This window comes from Perca flavescens, chromosome 16 (genome assembly GCF_004354835.1).
Source record: "Perca flavescens isolate YP-PL-M2 chromosome 16, PFLA_1.0, whole genome shotgun sequence".
Lineage (NCBI taxonomy): Eukaryota > Metazoa > Chordata > Actinopteri > Perciformes > Percidae > Perca > Perca flavescens.
The window spans coordinates 15,740,409-15,752,901 of NC_041346.1; the positions used below are offsets into that span (position 1 = coordinate 15,740,409).

At 41.0% G+C, this 12,493-nt stretch overlaps 1 protein-coding gene across 1 annotated transcript; it reads right to left on the reverse strand.

Moving 5' to 3' along the window:
• Window positions 1-62: 62 nt before the first annotated feature.
• On the reverse strand, window positions 63-12,204 carry cercam (cerebral endothelial cell adhesion molecule). Its single transcript, XM_028601224.1, has 12 exons — window positions 11,798-12,204; window positions 10,489-10,599; window positions 9,667-9,784; window positions 9,321-9,455; window positions 8,862-9,066; window positions 8,557-8,676; window positions 8,246-8,322; window positions 7,833-7,939; window positions 7,124-7,256; window positions 4,913-5,040; window positions 4,191-4,394; window positions 63-2,532 (listed from the first exon to the last, which is right to left on the reverse strand). Exons 1-12 carry the CDS (start codon window positions 11,998-12,000, stop codon window positions 2,298-2,300), a joined length of 1,776 nt encoding a protein of 591 aa, XP_028457025.1. The 5' UTR covers window positions 12,001-12,204; the 3' UTR covers window positions 63-2,297.
• Window positions 12,205-12,493: the final 289 nt, after the last annotated feature.

The window sequence follows — 12,493 nt, forward strand, 5'->3', positions numbered from 1 at the left end:
TCCACAGGAAGTTTGGCTTATTAACTAATAAAGAAATGCAAAAACACAATCAGACAATGGAAGAAAGTGTAAAAACTAATTTTTTTATTAACGTTTTCTACACAGTTGTCCTAATATCATGTTTTATAACATCTGAATACAAATTTATTGCTCAGAGAGAGAGAGAGGCTTTTGGCAGAAAAGCCATTGCACTTTGATTGCTTGCTTTACATCATGTCTTGTAACTCATCCATCAACCACATCAAGGAAGACTCAACAAATAATTTAAGACATATGAAGGAAAAGCAACACTCCTAATCACAGACAGAAAACAAATACGTGAAATCAGATCATCATAAATGCTTATGAAGACTGCTGAATGTAATATAAGTTTAGAGTAACTTATTCATCGTGATTTAAATTCATGAGGGACATCAGAATTACAACATCAGTTACTTGCATTGCAACCCTTTGCTGACAAATTGTCAAAACATTAAGGATCCCAATGATGCTACAGAAAGGTTATTAAAGGCTGTGTTTTAATATGGCTTTTACAGACTTCTGCTACACGTCTGGAGTCATCTTGTAACACAAAATGTAGCACAGGAAAGTAGCTGGTTCTTCTCCAAAAAAGTAGCAGCACTCAAAAAACTGGACGAATGCTAAAAATCAGGTGAACCAAAGTTAGACTACAATGCCAACATCTCAACATGCTGCATTGATTTTATGCAAATATTTCCCAAAATGACTTGTTTATTTTAAAGGATTTTGACAAAAGTAGTCACCATATATGAAATGTGTCCACGACAGTATTACAGTGCTGAGGATATACAATTGTATACGGTCAATTTGAATAGCCTGAAACCACATACACCTGAAGAAAGCACCCAAGTAATGTTTCATTCAATGATTGTACTGCTGAGAAAAGACTTACACATTCAGCAGGACTAAAATCAAAAAAAAGAAAGTGACTGATGGCGAAGACAAATACGGATAATCATTGGTGTGGCTTTTCCTGTTTGGAGAGCGCTGAAAAGGGGCCGAGGTCAGACACGGATGTTGCCTTACTGCTCTTGAACAAGTTAGTAATGGGTTTTGTAACGTATTAGGAGTAGGAATTATTGCGATTTCATTTACTCAACCTAATATTGTTGTGCTACTAGCAACTGTGTGGAGGAGGGGTGCGGTTGGTGCACGATCACCAAAGGCTTGTGTCAACAGTGTTTTTTGTCATTACTTAGAATTCCTCATGGGGGCAACAGAAAGTACACACTATAACTTTAAGAACAATACATATATTATTTCTCAGTCTATATAAATACTGTTCAATACTTCCAAAAACATAAAATTAAAAAGCCAAAGTGGAAAAGATGTTCTGGTGGTGGTAGAATTAGGAGTGCTAAATAAATATTATACAAACCCTGACCTTGAAATCCAATTTTTGTAGCAAAATGTGAAATGTAAAAAGTATTAAAACACAGCCAAAACGTAGTCTAATGAGTCAATGCTATTTCAGTTTATCAATAACTTAATATTTAAAAAGAAGAAGCTAAAATTGTTTAAATTCAACATTCAATGTGTTAGTTTCACTAACAGAAGATTTCCTGAATATAATCTGGCACCAATGAAACAGTTTTATACTGTCCCTAGAAACCATGAGGTACAAACTGGTAAAACTGGTAATGAAGCCAATGGAAACATTAATTAGGGTCAGTGTAGCTTTGTGTTAAATACAAATGTATCTTTTAACAGTCCCGATGGAAGACATGCACAAATGGAGTAATGGATAGACAGACAGATATAACAACAAGGGGGGGAAAGAAATAATAGCAATAACAACAGCAGACTTTTGTCCAGACTTGTCAGGAGTTGTGAACAGTGCAGCTACTGGAGCCTCAGTCAGTGCTCAACAGATTAACAGATAAAAGTTCTTGTAAAGCCTCCTTTAAAAAGCTGTGTAATTAGCATTATAAACATGCAATCATCAAAAAGCACACAAACCATCACAAGCATACATTCAAACAAAAATTCTGCTGACATCAGTCATACAAACACTATAAACTATTAAAGTATTAGTATTAAAACACCCATTGTTTTACATGTCCGCTATATTGTTTCCCTCTGGAAAAAAGTTATCTTGTGCCATACACTTGCTGACATGCTTTGAAAAAAGTCCCGTTTGAATGACACTGTGTATGTTAGTGTGGACACAGAGTGGAATGAAATAAAGTCTGGGAAACGTTCGCTTCTCAGCATCTGTTTCTCTGATCTCGTGACCTTTTGACCTGCAGTTTCTCTACAGCTACGTCTGCTCTGCACTAAAGTTCATCCCTGTAGGAGGCTGACAGCATGTCGGGTGCCGGCGCAGCCCCTTTCAGGGTCTTGTGGGAACCCCTCCAATCGGTGCGTACAGCGTCATCGTCCCACAGAGTCGACGTCTCCGTGTCGCTCACCCACTGGGGATCACCAGCGTAGTGACAGGGCTGGACCAAAAGGGGGCGTGTACTGTAGGCTTCTAAGTTTCTGTTGGGGAAATGGGACTTGTAGTCTTCACTGCAGAGAGAGAGAACAGTGATGGAGATTTGATTAATTTGAGACTTTAACACATATTTAACTCCTAATAACGAATGGAAAAATGCATTACAGATTTTGTCCCCTACAATTCAGTGGTGATCAGTATCAGTGATATTTTGGACACAGAGGCTGATTTTTAAAGACAGTTACTCTTAGCATGAAGGGCGACAGCAGGACCAGTGTGTGGTGTGTGGTGTGCGGTGTGCGGTCGTTGTGCATTCTTAGACTAGTCAAGCATATCGAATTAGAATCACAGAGGTGAGAGAGAGAATAGAGAAAGTGGGTTGGCTATAAGCCAGTTTTCCACACATGATGGAGCACAGAGACACTGCCAAGCCTTCTGGTTTGCAGGCCCTTCAGCCCAAGGTGCATTTCATCTCTTACAGTCCGCGCCCCATTTGTTTGGTTAGGGCTAATGTCAGGGAGATTAGAGTTATAAATTGGTTCAGAGTTATATATAGATGCAGCCAATAAATAAATAAAAAACAGGTGAAGGTCTTGAGGTGAAGTTTATATTTTATATACAGTATGTATACATGTGTGTGTGTGTGTTTTGAAGATGGCAATTAATGCATGCCAAAATGGTTTTATAATAAACTGAAACAAACAACCATTTTGTGTGAGTTAAAGCTTTAGTGCGTAACTTTTTGATATTAATAAATGTCCGTTACATTCAATCCGTTGCCAAAATGAGTTGCTACAAAGCTAATCAAGACAATCAGCACCACAGAACTCTGTATTTCTCAGTATGGCTATGTTCAGAAGACTGTCTTGTCTGACTGTCCGGTGACTTTCCCGCACAGAAGCTCGAGTAAAGATAATTACCTCTTCTTTTCAAGATTATTTTTTTGGGCATTTTAGGCCTTTAATTGACAGGACAGTGAAGACATGAAAGGGGAGAGATAGGGGGGGAATGACATGCAGCAAAGGACCGCAGGTCTTACTAATTCATACTTAACAAGAATTGAAAAGATTCTGTAGATGCTGAGATATTTCAGTGTGAAGCAAAACAACATAACAAGAAATGTTAATTTTATAAAAGCTCAGCACAATCTGCCACAAACGCATCTGAATCCCCTCTCGCTGTTCAAGTCTATCTGGCAACCACATTGCTCAAAATCCAGACAATCATTTTGGGAGAGAGGCGCTGCCATGAAACCTGTACATCATAAAGAGAAAAATGTTCCAAACAATTTAAGACCTACTTTGAAATGTGGGATTCTAATTCAGCTCGACAAGCACTACATATTAAACTGACAAAAATAGAGATTATGGCCAAACCCGACCTTCTTTCTCCTCTCCTTCAAAGAAACTCATAGTAAGTAAACCGCAGACTTCACTTTAGTTCTTTAATCTACTAACTCCACAATCAACTAGGCTAAATATATAGCGTGTATACAAGTTGAGGACTATAGGGAAGCATGTTTTTAGCAATTATGAGGTCAGTTTTAGATGTATAGGTCTGGCAGCAAAAGGAGGTTGCAGAGTGCTAAAAACAACTTTCACCATCGCTGAATGTGAAAATGATTGATACAAAACTACATAATTTCAACCAAACCTTTCATCTAGACAAGTATAAGGTGTCCATGGAAAAGTACAATTTCTGCCAGTGGATTTAGTGCTTTCGTCATACGTACTTGGGATGTTTGTCATACATGATGGGGAGGAATTCATCGACAGGAAGCATCTTGGACAGTGGCTCAGCGTTGAGTAGTTTTTGGGCACCCTGCAGGGAGATGGCGTAGGACAGAGTCCAGTACGAGTAGTCGGCCATTACCAAGTTGTGAACGTTCTCCACCGCCTCCTCCTTGACAGGATTCACCTGCTTCCTGCCAAAGTATCTGCAGCAATGTTAAGCCACAATGAGAAGAAAAAAAGAGCACGAAGAAGTACAAAAACCATTGTAAAGATGAATAATGCAATGTCCAAAACATCTGAGTCCTGAAATCTGCTGCGATGTGGCTGTTGTTTGTTTGCCAAGTGTGTTGGTAATAGTATTGTCTTTTTTGCAGCATTTGTTCTGCATGTGTGTAACCACTTTCAGGAAGTCATGGAAACCACAGTACACACATAAACAAGCCGGTACGTTTTCAATCTTCCTGCTGATAGATACTTTCAAAATGCTCTCATTGTGTGTCTGACATTTTGTCTTATCATTTCAGTATGATTTCAATTAAAAGCATGTGTTTCGATGTCCTGTAGAAACACTGACACTCAAAGAAGTGATGTGCAATGCATTCCTGACTTCTGACCCCATTCCTCTACACACAACATACTTTTAAGGCTACTGTACTGACTTAACCCTACCTTACTCATCCCTGCCTGAACATAACTGTGTGAATAAATTGGTCCAGCTTACATGATGTCCCAGTCGAGCTCCACCTGCTCCACCTCCTCCATCAGTCGGAGGACTCGTCGTTTGAAGTTGGCCTGGAAACGGACGTCGTCTTCAAACAGCAGCGCCTTGTCCATCTGCAAGTCCACCATCTGAGGAGAAAGGGGGAAAACATCTGTTTTAGAATGACCAAGAGATGGTTAGGCAATACAGAGGAAAAAAACATTCAGGATTTTGTTATTAAAACTAAATTGATGGAGAAACAAAAGATGGGACAGTGGTGAGACCCAACTTGAAACTTTTAAAATCAAATCTTTTATCTCCTTTTTTTATATCAAAAAACAAATTACAAAACATGCATGTAGTTATTTAGCTACATAGCAAATCTATATGGCAAAATTCGAGTTTAGTTCTTTGAATTTAGTTCTTCAAAATGTATTTTTTATTTATTTATACCTAAAATGTTAGCAATTGTCGTGAATACAATAAAAAAAATTATTTGGACGTTTTTGTATGGATAAACAGATTTGATACTCGGCCCGGAGAAACAATTATTCCAATCAAACCCCAACCCTAGAGCACAATTCCATCATCATCACTTAAAGGTGCTCTAAGGCTACGTTCACACCGCAAGTCTTAATGCCTGATTCTGATTTTTTGCTCAGATCCGATTTTTTGTTTGGCTGTTCACATTACCTTTTAAAATGTGGCCTATATCAGATTCCAGTGTGAACTGTTTGTGGTATCGAACTGACCCGTATGCGCAAACGAACAATAACGATGACATCAGACACAGCAGCTGTTGCACTAAAGTTAGGGAGGTTAGTTAGGGAAATAAGCATTTTCACTTTTATTTCAAAATGTTTGTGTAATGGCAGCCATAACATTAATGAGCAGGTGCTGAGGAGGAGAAGAATGAAGAGAAAGAGAGACAAATTGGATATTTTGGCCTATGGCAGTAAATTCACTACAGAGGTGTGTGTGTGTGTGTGTGTGTGTGTGTGTGTGTGTGTGTGTGTGAGACTGGACGACCGATTTGCACGTCTGGACGCTACGGGCCTGCCCACCCTACCATCTCTCGGGTCCTATCGCACGCGCTCACGCTCCATCTCCCCCACGGTGCGGGCGAGACGGGCCGGTGGTGTGCCCGACCCCGAGGGGCCGGGATCCCACCTCAGCCGGCCCTCATTCCGCGGGGCGGTCCTCTGACTTGGGCGCGTCCTTGTGGTCGGTGTTTCAAGACGGGTCGGGTGGGTTGCCGACATCGCCGCAGACCCCAGACGCCTTTTATGTGAGCCAATCCCCGCCCTGGCGAAGCGATGGGGGTGCACTGAGGAAAGTCTGCCCCAGCTGACAGCCGCACCGGGAGCAGGGGGCCCCGCCCTCCCCGCGGGGAGAGAGGGCGCAGCGAGGGTTATTGAGGTAAAAGTCACATCAAATCCGCCTTGGCTGTTCACACTGCGGCCGCATTGAAAAAAATCGGATCTAGGTCTGATTCAGGACCACATATGGAAGTGGCCTGAATCTGATCTGAAAAAATCTGATCTGGGCTAGATTTGAGTGTTCACACTACTTCTGATGAAGCTTGACCTGGTCACTTGACCCCAAAAAATCGGATTTGGGCCACTTTGGCCTGCAGTCTGAACGTAGCCTAAGTGATGTGACGCGTTTTTTAGGCTACAACATTTTTTGTCACATGCAGCAAACATCTCCTCACTATCCGCTAGCTGCCTGTCCCCTGAACACACTGTAAGAAACGCGGTCTCTGTAAACAGCCCAGGCTCCACAAACGCCAATCTGCCCCATGAACCATAACAAACAGTGTTCCAGCCAATAACAGACAAGAAGGAGCTGGTTGAGCCATCACTGCAGCAGCGTTAGCACGTAGGCTACTTCCACAATGCGTATTCATGACTCAACCAGCTTCTTCTCGTTGGTTATTGGCTGGAACTCTGTTTGTTATGGTTCATGGGGCAGGTTGGCGCAGTTTGTTTTTGTTGCCGTTTGTGGAGCCTGGGCTGTCTTCAGACACCGCGTTTTTTTACAGTGTGTTCAGGGGACAGGCAGCTAGAATAGTGATGAGACGTTTGCTGTATGTGACAAAAAATGTTGTAGCCTAAAAAAGGCGTCACATCGCTTCGAGCACCTTTAATAATATAACTTGTATTGTTCTCTGCAAACCACTGTCAGTCATACCAATCAAGACTTTCGTGTCTTATGTGCGTGTCTTCTCACCTCCTTCCAGATAAAGTAGTGGCTGAGGAAGCAGCCCACCTCTCCTTTGGTCAGGGTGCGGCCAGAGAACGGGTCATAATAGCCTGGCAACAGGTCCACACCCAGGAGCTTAATGTCACTGCTGTTCAGTGCACTACACACACACACACACACACACACACACACACACACACACACACACACACACACACACACACACACACACACACACACACACACACACACTATTATTTCCACAGACAATGCACATTTTCCTACCTTCAAAATGTTGTGCACATGTATACTATACAAAAAAAAATATTTGGATTTGTTTCAGTCAAAAATGCCTTCATTCAGATTTTTCTCATAATGTAATTAGAAATGGACCATAAACTGAACGAAAAAATTGTGAAATAAAAAAGGCAGGAAATAAGGCTGTGTCAATGAGTTAGTTGGAACCTCAGATTAACGAGGACAAACACAGATTCAAAACTTTTAACCTTGCACATCTAAATTAAATGGCCATTATAAAGGACATTTTCCAATAACCGCGAGCTGATGTACCAGTACATTTCTGTAAGGGATTTTCTTTCCTTCTCACCAACCATTCTCTAATCTACAATCTCTGTCAGTATTGATTTTTCTCTCTTCCTCATAGACACAAAAAAACACACTTTGCAAGTTGAGTGATCTCGCTAGCTTCAGTTTTTCCCTGAGAGAGTGTACTCACTTTCCATCCACAGCGTCCACCACCTTGACGTCAATCTCCAGCTCATTCAGAGAGAACAACATCCGGTCTCTACGGTCAGGACGCCGTCGCAGATTAATCAGATATATCTGAGGATGAGGATCAGCATATCGTTATCATATCATTAACTCCCATCTTTGACTTCTGTAAACAGGAATATTTCACAGTCCATTGTGTGAGTTTAACATTTGAATTAAAAGCGGATGTGAAGACAGGTAAGGCAATGGTAGGTACAATGTTTTTTCACAGATGCTGAGACTACTATGTTGGCAAAAAAAAAAATCAAACGTGTATACGCAATGTAACCAGTATTTTAATATATTAGAAATGATTGTGTTTCTGAAAACATACTAGCTACTCCCCTACCAGAAGAAAAACAGCGGGGTGTCGTTTACCTCATCAAAGCCCATGAGATCTCTCTGTTTGGGGAACACATGGACGTATCGTGAGGGGTGCATAGGAGGACCATCGACTGTTTGATAAAGAGGGAACACAAGTTAGGACATAATTTAATAAAACAAAGCTGAACCAACACAACATGAAGAACTTGCACAGACCTGGTTGATACAGTCAGACAAGAATTATTAAATGAATGCGGGGTTTTTTGCCTTTCATACTGTATATATTAATTTTATTTTGTCTGTGTATCAGTTTTTTTTATTATTTCTCTGTCAGTATTTGTTAATTTGTATTCATCTGTTCTTACTCATGGACTCAAGATGGACATGGACGAAGTTGAGGCGATCATCTTCCAAGGTGTGTTGAGGTTTGGCTGGGACGTTCAGGTAGCCGTAGCGCTCCTTGTTACACAGGTACATCTGTACCTCTGAGTAGCAGCAAAAATGAATTAATCCATAAATGATTGAACGAGATATTCATTTTTTAGTAATATCAGGTTTTCCCTCTAAAAGACATTTATCTACAGTAAAGTAAGTGTGTTTGTACATACATTATTTTTCGTTTTCCTCCTCGTCTTTAGGGGGATAAGATTACAAAAACGCAACCACAAACCTGCAGCTCGGCAGGAAAAGGCGAACACGATGATGTCGTCGTAGGGCCACGAGTAGTCCTTGTGAGGAGGGAAGAAGGCCAGTTTCTTCATGCCTTCCTTCCTTAAATCCAGCAGCATGGTGGAGTGGATCATTGGCACAGCGAAGCAGCCCAGTCTGTGACGGTGACGCGTTGGGAAATACTCTGCTGTTCGGCGATAATATCCCTGAGAGAGAGATGGATGAGGATATACAGGAAGAGTGTGAACATATGGAAATATTTTAAAAAGCATGTTTACTTTAAAACAAATATTTACAGGTGGGTGCATGTGCTGGAGGAATCTTGATATGAAGAGGTTATTTCTAGTACTTTTGCATTCTGCCCATGTGTCCAACTCAAAACTTATGACTGACTTTTCCTTCACACAGTTTTTTTCATGTGTTCCCTTCCAGTGGGTGATCGATCACTATTCATACTCACCTGTGGAGTGATACCGCACCAGTAGTTGGAGTATGCTCCCTGAGAGTCGAGCATGGGAGCGACAGCTGACTTGTTCTCTGCTATCATCAGGTTGAGGGTTTCTGGGTTGGTGAGGATATTGTCTGTGTCGGCGTACTGAAACAGAGACACAGAGCAGAGACAATGGAAAGAGGGAAAAATAGGAGAGTAGTGTTTTAGTGTCATGTCTCTGGAACAAGCGTTGCCAAAATCTTTTCTTGGATGAAATAGCAAAGAGGGAACACATCTCATCAGATAAATCAAGGGAATGAGGGAGCTGATATGAATCTTACGCTTCTGTCACAAGAAAGATTATCTTATTATGTACCAGGATGTAATCAGCCCAACGTTTCCTGGCGAAGTTGAGTGCTGCCTGCTTCAGCTTCATCACATACTCATATCTGGTGTTGGGCCAATGCTTAGGACCCAACTCTCCTGCATAGGACCTAAGACAGAGAGAAATAATAAGGATGTTATAGGATATAGTTGTAATTTTTCCTCATATCTCATAATTTACAACTTATTTAATTTGGCTAAATGGTTTCTAAAAATTGTTACCACACAGCATATGTCTACACACGGCTTAAAATACATCCAGAATGATCCAGTTTTTCGAGTTCAGTAACTGTAAGCAGATTATCAGTCAGACTGTATAATGGACATGCACAAATACTTTCCTTATTCCTTATTATGCAAAGTAAAAATAAGTGTTATCTTTAGGCAACACAGTAGATCCACTATGACTAATAGGTGCACTACAGACTCAGAGGCTATAAAAGGTGAGTTATTAAACTTTCTCAGACAGAAAGACAGATCAAAGTGTCCTGGAGGAGATTTACTCAGATCTACGGTCAGTGGCGGATTTAGCACTTTGGTGGCCAAAGGCAAACAAAGGCATGCTACTTCGCTAGTAGGGGGGCTGCTGATGGCATTTGGTCTTAATACATCCATGCATTTTAGCATATGGATTTTTAGAATAACATGGTTATTAGTTGAAGAGTAAGATACAAGCTTAACCATAAGTTGAATAGGTGTTAATGGGGCCAATGGTAGTTCAGGGCCCAAGGCAATCACCGAGCTTTGCCTAATGGGAAAGTCTTCCTCAGTCTACGGTAAATGAAGTTCAATACCTTCATATATTTTCACTTACGTTGGCTGTTCCATTGGTCTCCATTCAACATAATGGTAGTATTTCTGCATAACAGTAAGCCACTCTTTCAGTATGGCTGTGGTGTTATCTGCATTGTGATCCGTGGCTGCCCTGAAGAGCACAGAGAAGGCAGGTTGTAAGAGACAAATGCACATTGGTGACTGAAGAACTGATATGTTTTCAAATGCTGGTTTAACTAAGGGAAAATTAATTCCAACAAATCTTTAAGACGTACAAATAATTACTAGTCTCATCTCTGTAGTTGAGGAGCATTTTTCTTTTTCTTGTACATTTTTAAGCACATTTGATTCAGTGGAGCAGCCGAAAGTTATTGAATATGATATTTCTATCAAAAATGCTTTGGATCTCTTTTCCTTCATACAGTTTCAACAATTTCTGAGAAAGCTTTCTTTAAAGGAGAACATGGTCACCACAACTGGTACTTACTAGATATAGTAGGCCATTTTGGGCCAAAATTGGGCCAAAATGTAAATAAATTAGCACAACTTCTCTATTGCAATACTGGATTATTATATGATTCAATACCCTGTGTACACACACTCAGTTGCGTCGGACTGGGGGGACCGAGTACCCAGGGCCCTTATGTGAGGAGGGCCCAAAAAGATGCTAGAATGAATAGCTGTGGATGCGGGGAGGGGCCCATAGAAAATGCCTTTCTACAGGGCCCAGAATTTTGTGCTACGCCCCTGCACACACTGCTATGAAAGCACCACCTACAATACCATTATCCAAATACATATCATATATTTAAATGTTACTACATCATTATTCGCTATAGATGGTATCATAGGAGTATCACATATCTATTTTGTGGTGTTAGACAATCTAGTAACCGCTCATCTTTCTTCTTAGATCCAGGTTCACCAAATCAAACTTGACATTTCCAAGCAGAATGGAGTTTAAATGAGATCAGAGTCACTTAATGACACATAACTACACTTAAGTAACCCGCAGAGGCATATACTACTAAAACCCTTAGAGGACAGTTCAGTTTGTGGGTTTTAATCATTAGTTTTAGACATATTTTTTATTAAAATTATTTCTATGAAAACACATCAGTCAGAAGTTGAACAAACGTCATGCAATACACAGTCCCACAGTGAGTGAAAAGCAGCCTGGACTGAAAGGCGCAGAGGGAACAGGGGAGGGGTAGGACGCTGCCGCTTTCACAAACTCATTTAAATGCCATTGACCTTTTGAACGGCTGCTATAGTCGGATAAAAGGGAGAGCCCTCTACAAATGCCTGGCAGTGCGTGCAGTCCACAGTATTCATGCAGGAAAACCCACCACACAGAGATGCGATCTTTGGGGTAGTTGAGTCTCTCCAGAGCTCCGAGGTAGTAGGGCAGGGAGTGAGCACTGTTTCGGGCTATAATAGCGAAAACCACGGTAGGAAGCTGCATCTTCGACTCCTCCGGATACATTTCCTCCGAAAAGTAACATTCAACCTGGAAAACCAAGGCCCCTAAAACTAGAAAGCGAAGTAACATGGTGGAAGATGCCACGGTCCTCCAGCACAGCAGAGCCGGTGGACGCGTCAGCAGTCCAAGAAAAAAATGTTTCCCAAATGTTCAACCCCCCTTATTTTACAAGCTGGGTCGTTTTTTCCAAGAACAAATCCAAGAGTGATACACATTACAACTTCCGCGTTAGTCCCGCGGAACAAGAGTCTGCCAACGTTATCCAAGGAAGAAGGCGTGATTTGGCCAGATTGTAGTTCTTCTTAAGTCACTGTAGACAGTTATAAACTATGACGTTTAGCAGTGAACATCTAATGTGAACTAAATCAGTTTTGCTGCAAGCTCAATCACTTGCTACTCTGTCACATATCAAGAAATGCAATTTATTTATTTCATCCATGGATACATTATACGCATTTAGACTGCAGTGTAGGTTTGTAACAGAGATATTAGAGAGACATTAGATAAAGCTGTAGTCTGTAGTCTGTCAGTAAATGGTTGTTTCTGGTGAGTTTATTCTGGC